The sequence below is a fragment of the Saccopteryx bilineata genome, chromosome 1 (assembly GCF_036850765.1).
Source record: "Saccopteryx bilineata isolate mSacBil1 chromosome 1, mSacBil1_pri_phased_curated, whole genome shotgun sequence".
Classification (NCBI taxonomy): Eukaryota; Metazoa; Chordata; class Mammalia; order Chiroptera; family Emballonuridae; genus Saccopteryx; species Saccopteryx bilineata.
The window spans coordinates 112,201,315-112,217,878 of record NC_089490.1 but is presented as its reverse complement, the minus strand read 5'-3'; the positions used below and the strand labels follow the sequence as shown (position 1 = coordinate 112,217,878).

General features: G+C 41.0%; 1 protein-coding gene across 2 annotated transcripts in view; it reads left to right on the top strand.

Moving 5' to 3' along the window:
• Positions 1–365: 365 nt before the first annotated feature.
• Positions 366–16,564, top strand: part of LRP6 (LDL receptor related protein 6) — a 156,025-nt gene continuing 139,826 nt past the window's right edge. For both annotated transcript variants that reach the window (XM_066264382.1, XM_066264372.1), the window contains exon 1: positions 366–699. Coding sequence is in view for 1 of the 2 variants with exons in the window: in XM_066264372.1 (XP_066120469.1) it covers positions 645–699 (55 nt within the window). In the remaining variant the exon portion in view is untranslated. The remainder of the gene's footprint in view (positions 700–16,564) is intronic.

The window sequence follows — 16,564 nt, the reverse complement described above, 5'->3', positions numbered from 1 at the left end:
AAGAGCGAAGCAGGCGGCAGGCCGGCCAAGCCGCAGAAAGTAGTCCCGACCACGCCGGCACCAATGTTGTTCGACGTCGTTTCACGCCCTCCGCGGGGAGGATCGAAGCCGCCGGACCGGGAAAGAATCCCACTGGAATGCGGCCGCCGGGCGGCCTTTCCCTTCAGCTCTCTTCTGCATGTGGAGCTGATCTCCCGGGGTCTCCAAGCAGAAGGTCGTGCGCGCACCGCCCCCACTGCTTTTCGGAACCGCACAGGAGGCGGCGCCGAGGGAGGGGGTTCGGCCGCGCGCAGGGAGACCTTCGCGGGGATCCGTGGCAGCGGTGGGTGGACCGTATCCCTGCGCCGCTGCGTGAGAGGAAGAGGCTGAATGAGGAACTGCGCGGGGGAAGCGGGGCGCCGGGGGAGGAGGCGGCGGGATGGAAGCAGACGCTGGCGTCGCGCGAGCCCCGGCCAGAGCGGCGCGGTAGAGAGGGCGGCGGAGGCGCACGCTGAGCCCTGACGTGCCCCTTTCTTTCTTCTCTCCCCGGAAAGCTGGGCAGCATGAGCGTGCAGACCTGCCGCTGCGGCGGCCGTCCGGGCTCCTCGCCTCCCCCTCTTCGGGCTGCCCCTCGCCGGTGAGAGAAGAGAACGCGAGAAGGGAAGATGGGGGCCGTCCTGAGGAGCCTCCTGGCCTGCAGTTTCTGTGTGCTCTTGAGAGGTGGGAAGAGGGGAGGGGGACGGGAAAGTTGGTGGGATTTGGGGGGGAGGTGGCCTTGTTTTGTGTGTGTCGGGGGGGAGGGGAGAGAGGGAGAAAAGGGAACCAGGAGCGAGGAGAGGCCTGGTCGTGGGGAAGGAGAGAGAAGGGGGCCCGGGAGAAGGGGCTGTGCTCTCCGCCCGGCCACAGTGCAGACCCCTGCGTAGCTTCCCGGACCTTTCTGGGCATGTAGGAGCCTCGATCCGGGCTCCTGGTCCGGGGGAACCCCTGCAGCCCCGTGCTGTCGGAATGACTGACGGTCTGCGTGTGTCCCTTTTTGCCCGGGGTCCTCAGGGAGAAGTGTCTTTGTATATATGTTGGCTTTTAGAGTATTTGAACCCAAGATGCTGCAACGTTGGAAGCCCCCACTTGCCTGTGTCTCTTATGTGAACTTTTAGAGTCCTCTTACTATTTTTTCCAGGCCTTGTTACAACTAATAATTGGCTTCCGTTGGGGATATAATGATCCTGGGGGAGAGCACAGTTGGAAAGTGACTCCGAGGTTATAGGTCAAGCGATTCAGCATTGGGACTCTTCTGAGCGTCAGCCCATAACAAAATGGAAAACGTTGCCCTTGTAATCCGTGGTGTTCAGGACTTGCCCCTATTTTCGGAGCATGCAAGTGTACAGTTGGCACTGACTGGGAAAGTCATCCTTGTGTGAAAAGGAGCCTGTCTTTGGGACCTAGGTTATCATTTGCTGCACTCCCCAGGCGACTGCTTGGCACTTGGGTGAATAACCTAGCCTGTTCTGGAGAATTTGTTCCAAGAATCTCATGCATTCGATGGTCCTGTGGTTTTGTTTTTTTTTAATTGGCCTGGAAAGCTGTCATATAGGCTGTGATTTTTACTTTGTGACAGTTCACTAAGGTTTTCTTGTCCCGCAAAATTTCAACAGCTTTTCTCAAACTTAGCAGTGTTGAAGTAAGTGGCAATGAGTCTGATGCTGTTGAGCATTTTCCAGCAGATGCGATGGCTTGTAGCTTTGATTTTAGTAAGTTTCTCAGTTGTGTTCATGCTCACTTCTTTTCAGGTATGGGACCTCTTGAGTCAGTGGAGATTGTTGGCTTATTAACAAGCTAACTTCCTTAAGCCTCAGACTTACTGAAGTTCACAGAACACGATAGTAACTAACGATTTTGTGATATAAATGAGCTAGGTGTGCCTTTCTGGGTGTATATATTTATTTTAGATGAGTGTGAGTGACTTTTTTTTTTTTCCTTTGGAGGAAGAATTTTTTTCTTGACTCTTCTGTAGGATTACTATGTTCCCATGTTATATCTACTTACACTTAATAATTAGGACTCACTAAGCATATTCCAGTCTGTTTCTACATGTAAACCCCAGAAAGATAATGCTCATTTAATTTTCTTGGCAGAGGATTTAATGCAGTGTTATATACTTGAGAGGTTTAATAAGTATATGTTTATTTTAGTGTAGTCTACTCGCTGTTGAAAGGGGATTTTGCCATAGCTGTGAGAAACAATTACATTTGGTATTGTGTATGTATATATTTTAAGATAGAAAGTTAATAACTTTAACAAATGTGGGTTAAAGCCTTGGGGAAATTTAAATCCATAACCCAGGATGCTTCTGGTTGCCCAGTTGTATTTCTTGCAGGGCAAGGGTGATGTAGATGCCATTTGTTTAGATTAACACCAAGGTTGAGCCTAGAGTTGGGTTTGTTTACCACTGAAATTAAGAGAAGTTGCAGTTGAAGTAATGTTTTGAAGTATGGTAGTATTGTAACAAGACCTAAGAGTTAATGGTTTAAATGGCCTCATTTCCACTAGCAAAGTTTCCGAAAGTGGAGTTTTCATTTTAAATGTAGCATAATAATGGTGTAAGGTGTTTGAATTTAGTAGGATCTGAGAGTACATACTATTTGAACTAAAATTGCCTTTTTATTTTTTTCAGAGACAGAGAGTCAGAGAGAGAGGGATAGACAGGGACAGACAGACAGGAACGGAGAAATGAGAAGCATCAATCATTAGTTTTTCGTTGTGCATTGCGACACCTTAGTTGTTCATTGATTGCTTTCTCATATGTGCCTTGACCGTGGGCCTTCAGCAGACCGAGTAACCCCTTGCTCAAGCCAGCGACCTTGGGTCCAAGCTGATGAGCTTTGCCCAAACCAGATGAGCCCGCACTCAAACTGGCGACCTCGGGGTCTCGAACCTGGGTCCTCCTCATCCCAGTCCGATGCTCTATCCACTGCGCGACCGCCTGGTCAGGCTAAAATTGTCGTTTGATGCAAAAGATTTTTATTCATAATTTAGAGTCTTTTCATTCTTTGATAATGTCATCTGCTGTTATAGTAGTGATATTAGTTAACCTTAGGCTCTAAGGAGAAAAATATGATTAATTTGTTGCATTAAGGTCATTTTTATTTACAGAAGAGTTGAAGCTTTAACATTGGGAAGATGGGAGAATGGGAGTTTGGTAGACCTTTTGTCCTGTAGCCCGGTTAAGTCAACAGCTGAAATTGGGAATGATGTTGTCACTGTCTAGGCTATTTCCGTCCCTATCATTGGAGGTGTATGGAAAGAATGGGAAATTTCAATCCTAAAATCTTGGGTTTAAATTCCGCATTTCACTACTTAATAACTTTGTGTTTCTGGTTTAGTCAGTCAGTTTCTCTGGGTAGAAATATCTTTCTAATTTGCAGGTTCGTTGGGCATATTAAATGAAATAATGACTATGAAGTGATCTGCAAATGTTATTTTTTTAATTATAATTTTTGATTGTGGACGTATCCTTAGATGCTGGGGATTTGAGATTTAATTTGTGTAAGATTAATGAATTCTTAAAGGTAGAAGAGATCTTGATGATTTTGGTCTAACCACTTTATTTGCAAATGGAGAAACCCAGATTCGGAGAGATTATAGCTTGATCAATATCCTACAGCTAATTGTAGAGCAGGGATTTATCATTCATTCTTTCAGCAAACACACCCATAGGTATGGAATGCCTACTGTCTATCAGGCTCTGGTATATTACTAAACAAAATAAACATGGTCACTGCTTAGATGTACCTCACAATCTAGGTTGTCATTTATTCCATTCTCTTAGTTCCATCCAGGTACCGATTAGAAAAGATTCTATCTCTGATTTTCTAGAGGAAATATTTCTATAAGAATATATGTTTTGGGCCCTGGCCGGTTGGCTCCGGTAGAGCGTCGGCCTGGCGTGCGGGGGACCCGGGTTCGATTCCCGGCCAGGGCACACAGGAGAAGCGCCCATTTGCTTCTCCACCCCCCACCCCCCTTCCTCTCTGTCTCTCTCTTCCCCTCCCGCAGCCGGGGCTCCATTGGAGCAAAGATGGCCCGGGCGCTGGGGATGGCTCCTTGGCCTCTGCCCCAGGCGCTAGAGTGGCTCTGGTCGCGGCAGAGCGACGCCCCAGAGGGGCAGAGCATCGCCCCCTGGTGGGCAGAGCGTCGCCCCTGGTGGGCATGCGGGGTGGATCCCGGTCGGGCGCATGCGGGAGTCTGTCTGACTGTCTCTCCCCGTTTCCAGCTTCAGAAAAATACAAAAAAAAAAAAAAAAAAAAAAAAAAAAAAGAAAGAATATATGTTTTGGAGTACCATCAGTGTGTATAATCTGTAAATACAATGTCCCACCTTACTTTGAGGAGGCTTTTGTTGTTTTATAAAAAAAAATCTTTGCTACTAGTCATTTTTTATTTGTTTTGGTGGGGTGGTGGTAAATACTATCAGGACAAGCCACTTTTGTTTCCCATCTTATATTTTTATAGAAGTGACTCTTGGAAAAGCTTTTTGTTTTTTGTCTTTTTTTTAAAAAAAATCAGGTATGATGAAGTCTTGGGAGGTAGAATGAATTTTGGAGTGGGAATCAAGAGAATTAGGTTCTTATTCTAAGTTTGCCATTAGCTAGCTTTGTGACCTTGGATAAGTCACTTAATCTTTGTACACCTTATTTTCTTCATTAGGATAATGAATCTATCTTTTGGAGATTCATAGTTTCATATTTACATATTAAGGGCTCAGACATCCCCCCCCCATAGAAAGACCAATTTTAATTTTATTTAATCCAGTATTTCCCAGATTTGACAATTAAATTTTTTTCTTTCAATCCTTTTAACTTTTTTTTTTTTTTTAATTTTTCTGAAGTTGAAGACGGGGAGGCAGCCAGACAGACTCCCGCATGCGCCTGACCAGGATCCACCCGGCATGCCCACCAGGGGGCGATGCTCTGCCCATCTGGGGCGTTGCTCTGTTGCAACCAGAGCCATTCTAGCGTCTGAGGCAGAGGCCATGGAGCCATCCTCAGCACCCGGGCCAACTTTGCTCCAATGGAGCCCTGGCTGCGGGAGGGGAAGAGAGAGACAGAGAGGGGGAGGGGTGGAGAAACAGATGGGCACTTCTCCTGTGTGTCCTGGCCGGGAATCGAACCCGGGACCCCTGCACGCCAGGCTGATGCTCTACCACTGAGCCAACCGGCCAGGGCCTCCTTTTAACATTTCATTGAACCTTTGTTCCAGGCAACACATCTGAAGGGAACCTGGACGAGATAATTCCCTTTTTTTTAAAAAAAAGTTTTATTTATTCATTTTAGAGAGGAAAGAGAGAGAGAGAGAGAAGGTGGGGAGGAACAGGAAGCATCAGCTCCCTTATGTGCCTTGACCAGGCAAGCCTAGGGTTTGGAACCAGCGACCTCAGTGTTCCAGGTCAATGCTTTATCCATTGTACCACCACAGGTCAGGCCTAGATTACTCTTCAAGGATTGGGTTGATCCATATGAAGTGATATTTCATGACAGTATCATATACAGTAGTTTAATCTGACACTGTCATCACTGCTTACTTACTTGATTTCTATAGGTTTGGTCATCTGGGAATAAACTTAAGGTTTGCTCATAGGGAATAATTTAACTGATTTTGAAATTTAAGGTTTCAGCTCACTATTACAACAAGGTATAACTCATTTCCTGTGGTTCAGTTTTTTTCTCATTTTTAATTTATTTTTTTGCTTTAATTGGAGGTTTTTTTCATTTGCTGAACTGAAATAGTGTTTTTGTATAGTTCTTCATGCTTTGGCCATCAGAAATGACTGTCATTTTTTGAATATCAAAAAAGACTAAAGAGGTTTATAAATGGAAAATATTTTATGCGAACTTAAATTTGAACATAATGGAAAAATAATACAGGTTATAGTTCTGTTCAGGTCATGGGTAACTGAAAATATTCATTTTCATCATAGAAATTTTATTGAAAATTTATATTGAGATTATTAATGTGGGTACTATGGTAGAAAGCTATGGGTTTTGTTGACAAACTAAGTTCAAATCATCTACCACTTTATGTAGCGTTAGACAAGTTACTTAGCTTTAGTTTCCTCTCCTGTTAGATGGGAATACCTTATAAGATCACTGTGGGAACTGATCAAATAATGTTTGTAAATGGATAGTACAGTTCTCAGTCAGTAGTACATTTTGAATAATTCGTCGCTATAATTTAACATGACTAAATATAAAAGAAGTAACACTCAGGAAAACATTTAATGCCAGCCACTGTGTTAGATAGTCAATAGTTTTAGGTCAGTGGTTTTTAACCTTTTTGACTCTTGATATTTTCTGTTTTGTTTTAGTCCAAATGATGGCTACTACCTATTATTTTACCTCCTTCAGAAGAGTTGCAACTTGAACACCGTTTTAGGTTAAAATTACTGGTACTTCAGTGCTGTGATCCTTCAGCTATAAATTGACTTGCTAATTTTTGTTTCTGTGAAACCTTGCTTAGAATGGCCAGGATATTGGGGAAGGAAAGGGAAATTATATTTTCAGGCAAAAAAAATTAAGTGAACTTTTAAGTTATTAATTGATACCAGGTCTAAAGTTACTGATTAGATTCTTGGTAATAATAAAAAATGCAGAGATGAACCTGGTCAGCAATAGTCATTTTTCAAGAAAATAGTCACCCAGATATTGGTAAACTGTACCTTTATCAAATAATGTGTGTATGACCACGAAGGCATTTTCTTTGCTGGCCTTGGTTTGTCACTGTATCACTCTTGGACTAAAACCACATCAATTAAAGTATTTAGGGATATGAGTCTTCCTCATTATTGGCCAGCTTTATGGAAGGTGTAATTTATGTATGTCTATATATCATTTAGATACTTTATTTTATAAGTGGGAGAAAGTTAACAGCTGAACTTCATTAGCATGAACTTGCTACACGTTATATATTTATTTATAACAGTTTCTTGATTTATGCCAGTGAAGACAACAGACCTTTGTTAGATAAGGTATTTTAAGAATATAGACTTTTTTTCTTTCATATACCATGATGTACCAGAGCTTTGCACATATTAGGCATTCTAAATTATATATTTTAGCGAGAGACAGAGACAGAGAGAGGGACAGACAGGCTGAAAGGGAGAGAGATGAGAAGCATCAGTTCTTTGTTGCAGCACCTTAGTTGTTCACTGATTGCTTTCTCATATGTACTTTTACTGGGGGGCTGCAGCCAAGCCAGTGACCCCTTGCTCAAGCCAGCGACCCTGCACTCAATCTGGTGAGCTCTTGCTCAAGCCAGATGATGAGCACATGCTTAAGTTGGTGACCTTAAGGTTTCAAACCTGGTTCCTCTATGTCACAGGCTCTGTGACATCCACTGCACCGCCACCTAGTCAGGCTAAATTTTATATTTAAAACAATATAAAAAGCTGTGAATTTTCGTAATATTTATACAGTTTTATTTGGAGTTTCAGTTTGTGTTTTGTCTCAAATCATTTATTAGACATGGTTAAGTTGTAAATTTCTAACTATAAAGTTTTTTTTTTTTTAAAGTACAAATTAGGAAAAACTATACTAATCAGGATTAATAAACCAGCATGTTTATAACTGGTTGAATTTGAAATGTGGATTATGTAATGTTTTCTGGTTTTAGGATATAACTATTGCATTGATAATAGAATTAATGTGCTCAAGTACTTTTTTTAACCCAGTTTTTAAAAAAGATATAATTCGCATACCATAAAGTTTTTAAAGTGCCCAGTTTAGTCGTTTTTAATATTTTCACAAAGTTTACACCATCACCACTATCTAATTGCAGAGTATTTTATCACCTCAAAAAGAAACCCCATTCCCCTTAGCAGTTACTTCCCATTTCCCCTTTCCCCCCAATCTCTGATAAGCACTAATCTACTTTCTGTTCCTATAGATTTGCCTATTCTGAACATTTCATGTAAATGGAATCATGCCATATGTGGCTTTCTGTATCTGGCTTCTTTTACTTAGCATAATGTTTTCAAGGTTCATCTAAGTTGTAGCATGTATCAATACTTCATTCACTTTTATGGTTGAATAATATTTCATTGTATGGATAAATGAAGTACTTTTAAATGAGTGTAGGTTTGATCATTGGAATTTTTATCTTGAGAAATTACTTCTAAAATCTGTTTCTGGAGTTACAGAAATAGATTTAAAAAATCTATGTTCCCGTTTTTCTGCTGGGGAAGCACTCCGTAGTTCACCAGCGTATCATTTCTGTGTATTGATTTGTGAATAGCTCTGTCCCAGTTAAACCTTCTTACCAAATTTATATCTAGGACAGAAGGGATATTAGAAATTACCTAGCTCAATTTTTTTGTTTTATAAATTAGGAAGATAATTGGCTAACCTAAAGCCAGATTGCTGGTCTGGACAGAAATTTTATATGCAGTATTTTCTGTATGCTCCTAATTTTGTAAATGGTGCCAATCACTTTTGATAGAGGAAAATAAATGTTAGTGTAATTTTGGAGTTTGCAAAATTTGTCAAAGTACTGTTAAATAAAAACAAATCTGGATTTAGGTAAATACTTTTGTTCAGAAGGATTATTGCAATAGGGAAAATGCTCTGACCAGCAGATCTCAAAATCAAACACAAAAATACTTCTTTTATAGAGAAGGGTAAACAGGGATAGCTGGAGTTTTGTAGGAGTGTGGGCCAAGTGGGTGGGGGTGAACAGATTGCATGATCAGGGTAAACTGGAATTTTTTATTTTCTGTGGTCAGCTGATGCTTGGAATGAACTGTTAAGGGAAAAAGTTCTACATGTACTTGCTTAAACATAGGGCAAGCCAAAGTTTAGGGGATTGTGAGAGAGAAGAAAAGTCTGAATAAAGTTTGGTCAAGTCAAGTCAGTGGATAAGTAATAGGCAATTGGGAGCACTTGGTCAATCTCCCTGTTGCTTAAAACAAAGTTTGTCATTATTAGGGATATAATTTATTCATTTTAAGATGCTGTAATAGTATAGACTGGGTGGCTTATAAACAACAAATTTATTTCTTACATCTGGAGTCCAAGACCTGGGTGCCAGAATGGTCAGGATCTGGTGAGAATCCACTTCTGTGTTGAAAACTGCTGAGCTCTGTGTCCTCACAAGGAGGAGAGCAGAGAGAGGAAGCAAGCTTTTTTTTTTTTTGTATTTTTGTAAAGTGAGAAGGAGGGTGCAGAGAGACATACTCCCACATGTGCCCTACCAGGATCTACCCGGCATGCCCACTAGGGACTGATGCTCTGCCCATCTGGGGCGTTGCTTCGTTGCAACCAGAGCCATTCTAGGGCCTGAGGTGGAGGCCATGGAGCCGTCCTCAGCGCCTGGGCCAACTTGCTCCAATAGAGCCTTGGCTGTGGGAGGGGAAGAGAGAGATAGAGAGAAAGGAGAGGAGGAAGGGTGGAGAAGCAGATGGGTGCTTCTCCTGTGTGCCCTGGCCGGGAACCAAACCCGGGACTTCCACATGTCGGGCTGAGGCTGTACCACTGAGCCAATCAGCCAGGGCCCCAAACTCTTTCTTGACTCTTATGAGGGTGCTAATCAGTCTCATTCATGAGGACTACACCCTTATGACCTTACCTAAATTCTGATTACCTCTTAAATGTGCCACCTTCGAACACTATCACACGGGGAGGTAACGTTTCGTTTCAAATGAATTTTGGAGGACTACACAAACATTTAGTTCATAATGGGATAAAATAAGAGTCGTTGTGGAGTTGGTCTCATTACATTTGTCCTGATTATCTAAGTAGATGTAGGCCTTTTATTTACATTTGCTTTGCTGGAAGTTTTTATAAGAAATTTTAGATTGGACTTTTAAAAGCTTGTTGAGGCTGGAAAGCCAAACTAAGAAATCACCATCAGGTTTCACTTGTCGTACCTATTGATTTGGGTGAATTCCTTAGGTTTCCATAATACTTTAGGATTTCTGGGCCCAGAAGTCCAGAAGTGACCTTACTTCAGCTCTGTGGCTGGGAACTCAGTAAGCCAGGTATAGTCCAGTTTTACCAAAGGGCTATAAGAAAGCACTGGCTTCATAAAGTCAACCATAGCTCCTTAAAAGTGTCTGGTCATACCTGATTAAATGAGCACCACTTTCAAATGTGACATTCTATTCAAAGGCTTTGTTGCATAGCCAGTGTTTCCAACTAGGAGGACAGACTCTTACTGAACCTATGCAAATATTGTATGCCAGGACATTGTGAATACTCAATAAGAATCTTTGAGTTATGGAGGAGTTGGGCAGGAAGAGAAAGATAAATGTTTTATTTTTGTTTACAAAAGCAAAGTTAACTGAAATTGTAAATGAGTTATTGATAGCTTAAGAGAAAAGAGACAAGGGTTCCTTGTATCCCCAAAACAGGACATTAAAGCATCAGCAATATTTTAAATAAAACCCATAATCATCCTTCATCATTTTATTCAGTCCTATGTAATTAATTCTTGTTCTGCTAGATCTTGAGTTAGCAGTCTCATGAATCCTTCTGCTTCTCCACCAGTATTTTGGATTCCTGGCTCAGTTGACTGGGATAGCCTCCAAGTTATTTATTTAAGTGATGCCATCAGAAGCTTGTGCTCAAGAGTACCTGGTATAGTTATTTTTCAACAGCCCTTTTTTTTTTGTTGAAGACCGGGACCCTGCCTGTAGGTCATATTTAGCACTGCACTTTCAGGGAATCATCAGAACAAACCAAAAAACTTATCTGTAGGTGACAAAAGACTTTAAAATTGTGGCATTTAACTTACTACTTGTAATGTTAAAAGTGCAATATCTGATGAGAATTTTTTATAATAAAATAATACAGTTGACAAGGAAATTTGTTTTTTTTTTGTGACTTACAAACCAAAATAAGTCAATCCAAAGCAGTTTGAAACAAAATACGATGATTAATGTTGTTTTAAAGAAGAGTATGTCTGAAGTAAGTCCTCAACATTTGTATAACATTCCATAAAGTAAATGATGTGAACCCCCAGTTGAGAATCATTAAAGAAGTCAAATTGTGACCATGTGAACATAAAAATATGAAATATATAACTGAAATTATGACTTGTGATATTATATTGTTGTCTAATATTAGGCAAAGCAGCACTGGAACTCTTGATAAATAGAAACATCATAGACAGAGTATTGATACATTTTTAGGAACTACATACAATTTCTGTAATAATCATATTAATATTTTACCCATACTGATTTAGCCGAGGGGAGGCTAAGCATTTTTTCTGATATGTCAGTGCTTTCCATGCAAATCATAACATTGATCAAATAAACCTAATTATTTTTAATGCCTTTTTACCAAGTGAAGGAATAAATTCTTTTTTTTTTTTTTTTTTTATTTTTTTATTTTTTTTTATTTATTTTTATTTTTTTTTTTTTTTGGGGGGGGGGTGACATCAATAAACCAGGGTACATACATTTAAAGAAAACATTTCCAGGTTATCTTGTCGTTTAGTTATGTTGCATACCCATCACCCAAAGAGAGATCGTCCTCTGCCACCCTCCTTCCAGTTCTCTCTGTACCCCTCCCCCTCCCCTCCCCCTCTCCCTCCTTCCCTCCCCCCACCCCCCTTAGCCACCACACTCCTGTTCATGCCTCTCAGTCTCGCTTTTATGTCCCACTAATGTATGGAATCCTGCAGTTCCTGTTTTTTTCTGATTCGCTTATTTCACTCCGCACAATGCTACCAAGACTCCACCATTCCGCTATAAGTGATCCATTGTCACCATTTCTCCTAGCTGAATAATATACCATGGTGTATATGTGTCCCGTCTTCTTCATCTAGTCCTCTATTTTTTTTACAGTGATTAAAAGCCTTTAAGCAAACTCTTGGCCAATACAGCAAGAATCCATAAATGAGTAGTGTCCTTAACATGTTCCCCAAGTCCAAGTTGGCCCCCTCACCATGCCAAATCCCTGAAAAATGCAACCCAACCACAGTTCAGTCTGTTAGGAGCTGTCACAGGGAGCAGGAGTCCAGGAAAGTTCCCCACAGGAAAAGTCCGTATGGCACTGGAATTGTTGTCACCATTCTGTACTTTGCAGCTCATGTCCAAGTCCCAATGACCGCTGCTTCTAGCTGGTAATGATTCAGGTAGACTGGAAAAAGCCATTTGCAGCATGCGTGGATATGGAGCTTCTGTTCTCCTCTGCCTGGAGAGTTGAGACCAGGTTGCTTTTCCCTGGAGCTCTGTGACTGTGGCCTGGTAAAGAGAACCTTGGGATACACTAAGCTGGGTGGCAAAGGTAAATTCATAATACAAGTTGGCAAAAGGAGGAAAGAGAGCTCTAAATTAAGAGTAGGTCCCAGCCTGAAATATGAGTGGGGCATTGAGGTAGGAGGAATAAATGAATCACTATATATTAAGCAAAGCAGCAGAAAATAGGACTATCAACACCCACAACAGAGATCTTTGAGGGAAGAATAAAGAACCTGACTATTCAGGCAAAACATAGTTAAGTGGCCCTTGTGCAAATGAGATCAGTTTACCTGCTTCTTGGAAGAAATACCCTAGGCTCGTCCACAGTGTCGTAGATGGGGTCGACGGCCCTGGGCACCTTCAGCCTTCAGTGGCAAACCCCAGCATTCTGGGCAAGGTTAGGTCATAGGTGGCTGGAGCAGGCCTGGAAGAGACTGAACCCTCCCTTAGAGGAGCGAGGGGGAAGCCTACCTTCCAGTGTCCCTGTTTCCTCACAGCAGAGGTGTGTAAGCCTGGCAGGCTTTAGCTCAATGACCTTCCTTTCCACTATTGAAGCAGGACCCAGATGGCATCCTATGAGACCCCTTTGGGGTGCTGGAGCCTTTAAGGGTGTATCCTAAAAGCTGGTAGTTCCCCCTGATCTCTATTGGGCTTTTTCTGCCTCTAGGTATCTTAAAAGCCATTCTCAGAAGATCTCGCTGAGGGGTTTGAGGATCCCCATCCGCCTATATGAATCTTTTCCATATATCTGGAGCTATTTGGAAAAAAGACAGAACAGTGTTATTAGCTAGATCTAAAAAGAAGGTAGATTTGGTGTCTCCTGTTCATCAGCTTTCAAAAGAAATGTAATTTTTTTTTTTTTTAAGTTAAAAGCATGATATGGTAGACCCGTCGGAGTCATTGGCCTGGTGTGCAGAATTCCCGGGTTCGATTCCCGGCCAGAGCACACAGGAGAAACGCCCATCTACCTCTCCACCCCTCCCCCTCTCCCCCCTCCTGGTCCCTCTCCTCCCGCCCACAGCCAAGGCTCCACCGGAGCAAATCCACCCTGGGCACTAAGGATGGCCCCATGGCCTCCGCCCCAGTTGCTAGAATGACTCCGGTTGTAACAGAGCAACATCCCAGATGGGCTGAGCATTCCCCCCCGGTAGGCATGCCAGGTGGATCCCAGTCAGGCGCATGCAGGAGTCTGTTTGCTTGCCTCCCCATCCCCATCCTCAGAAATATACAAAAAATAAATAAATAAAAGAAAAAATACAAAAAAAAAATAAAAAAAAAATACAAAAAAAAAAATAAAAAAGGGGGGGAGGTCATTCCCTTGTGCTAAAGCACCAGGGAGCATGGAGTGAGCTTGAGTATGTCCTATGAAACATGGAGCTCTATGTTTACATATAAGACTTTGAAGAAGGAGGAACTGCTGAAATAGTTTGTCAGCATTTGTCCCTAAGACAGCAGTCTTTATAGGGGGAACACCATATGTAAATATTTGCTGTCTGTCTATAGATTAAGGGGGGAATATGGCAAATGCTGAAAAGCCATGATCTTTGTGCCCCTCCCCTCCCCCAACCCCCTCCCTCTCCTCCCCCCACCCTGTAACCCCAACACTGTTGTTCATGTCTCTGAGTCTCATCTTTATGTCCCACCTATGTGTGGAAACATATAGTTCTTAGTTTTTTCTGATTTACTTCTTTCACTCAGTATAATGTTATCAAGGCCCATCCATGTTGTTGTAAAAGATCCTATGTCATCATTTCTTATGGCTGAGTAGTATTCCATAGTATATATATACCAAAGCTTTTTAATCCACTCATCCTCTGATGGACACTTGGGCTGTTTCCAAATCTTTGCTATTGTGAACAATGCTGCCATAAACATGGGGGTGCATTTCTTCTTTTCAAACAGTGCTATGGTGTTCTTGGGGTATATTCCTACCAGTGGTATAGCTGGGTCAAAAGGCAGTTCGATTTTTAATTTCTTCAGGAATCTCCATACTGTTTTCCACAGTGGCTGCACCAGTCTGCATTCCCACCAGCAGTGCAGGAGGGTTCCCTTTTCTCCACATCCTCGCCAGCACTTATTCTGTGTTGTTTTATTGATGAGCGCCATTTTGACTGGTGTGAGGTGATATCTCATTGTGGTTTTAATTTGCATTTCTCTAATCATTAATGATGTTGAACATTTTTTCATATGCCTATTGGCCATCTGTGTGTCCTCTTTGGAGAAATGTCTATTCATTTCTTTTGCCCATTTTTGGATTGGATTGTTTGTCTTCCTGGTATTAAGTTTTACAAGTTCTTTATAAATTTTGGTTATTAACCCCTTATCAGATGCTATGTCAAATATATTCTCCCATTGTGTAGTTTGTCTTTTTATTCTGTTCTTATTGTCTTTAGCTGTGCAGAAGCTTTTTAGTTTGATAAAGTCCCATTTGTTTATCCTGTCTTTTATTTCACTTGCCTGTGGAGACAAATCAGCAAATATATTGCTGCGAGAGATGTCAGAGAGCTTACTGCCTATGTTTTCTTCTAAAATGCTTATGGTTTCACGGCTTACATTCAAGTCTTTTATCCATTTTGAGTTTATTTTTGTGAGTGGTGTAAGTTGGTGGTCTAGTTTCATTTTTTTGCAGGTAGCTGTCCAGTTTTCCCAACACCATTTGTTGAAGAGGCTGTCTTTACTCCATTGTATTGTCTTACCTCCTTTGTCAAATATCAGTTGTCCATAGAGCTGTGGGTTTATTTCTGAGTTCTCTGTTCTGTTCCATTGATCTATGTGCCTGTTCTTATGCCAGTACCATGCTGTTTTGAGTACAATGGCCTTATAATATAACTTGATATCTGGAAGTGTGATACCTCCCGCTTTTTTCTTCCTTTTCAGGATTGCTGAGGCTATTCGTGTTCTTTTTTGGTTCCATATAAATTTTTGGAATATGTGTTCTATGTCTTTGAAGTAAGTCATTGGTATTTTCATTGGTATTGCATTGAATTTATAAATTGCTTTGGGTAATATAGACATTTTAATGATGTTTATTCTTCCTAACCATGAGCACGGTATATGCCTCCACTTATTCGTATCTTCCCTGATTTCTTTTATCAATGTTTTATAATTTTCTGAGTACAAGTCTTTAATCTCCTTGGTTAGATTTATTCCTAGGTACTTTATTTTTTTGGTTGCAATGGTAAAGGGGATTGATTCCCTGATTTCTCTTTCTGACAGTTCATTATTAGTGTATAAAAATGCCTCTGATTTCTGAGTATTGATTTTATATCCTGCCACCTTGCCAAATTCTTTTATCAGGTCTAGTAGTTTTTTGACTGAAACTTTAGGGTTTTCTATATACAATATCATGTCATCTGCAAATAATGATAGTTTTACTTCCTCTTTTCCAATTTGGATGCCTTTTATTTCTTTTTCTTGTCTGATTGCTGTGGCGAGGACTTCCAGAACTATGTTGAATAAGAGTGGTGAAAGGGGGCAACCCTGCCTTGTTCCTGATCTTAAGGGGATAGCTTTTAATTTTTGCCCATTGAGTATTATGTTGGCTGTGGGTTTGTCATAGATGGCCTTTATCATGTTGAGGTATGTTCCCTGTATTCCCACTTTGCTGAGAGTTTTGATCATGAATGGGTGCTGGACTTTATCAAATGCTTTTTCTGCATCTATTGAAATTATCATGTGGTTTTTCTCCTTTCTTTTGTTTATGTGATGAATCACATTGATTGATTTGCGAATATTGTACCAGCCTTGCCTCCCAAGAATAAATCCTACTTGATCATGGTGTATGATTTTTTCCATATATTGCTGGATCCGGTTTGCTAATATTTTATTGAGGATTTTTGCATCTAAGTTCATCAGGGATATTGGCCTATAATTTTCTTTTTTTGTGTTGTCTTTGCCTGGTTTTGGAATCAGAATTATGCTCGCCTCATAAAAGGAGTTTGGAAGTCTTCCTTCCTCTTGAATTTTTTGAAATAGCTTGAGAAGAATAGGAGTTAGTTCTTCTTTGAATATTTGGTAGAATTCACTTGTGAAGCCATCAGGCCCAGGACTTTTCTTTTTTGGGAGTTTTTTGATAGCTGTTTCAATCTCATTTGTTGTAATTGGTCTGTTTAGGTTTTCTGATTCTTCCAAATTGATTTTTGGAAGATTATATGATTCAAGGAATTTGTCCATTTCATCTAGGTTGTCTAGTTTTTTGGCGTACAGTTCTTCATAGTATTTTCTTACAATATTTTGTATTTCTGTTGTGTCAGTTGTTATTTCTCCACTCTCGTTTCTAATTTTATTTATTTGAGTCCTCTCTCTTTTTTTCTTGGTGAGTCTTGTTAAGGGTTCATCGATCTTGTTTACC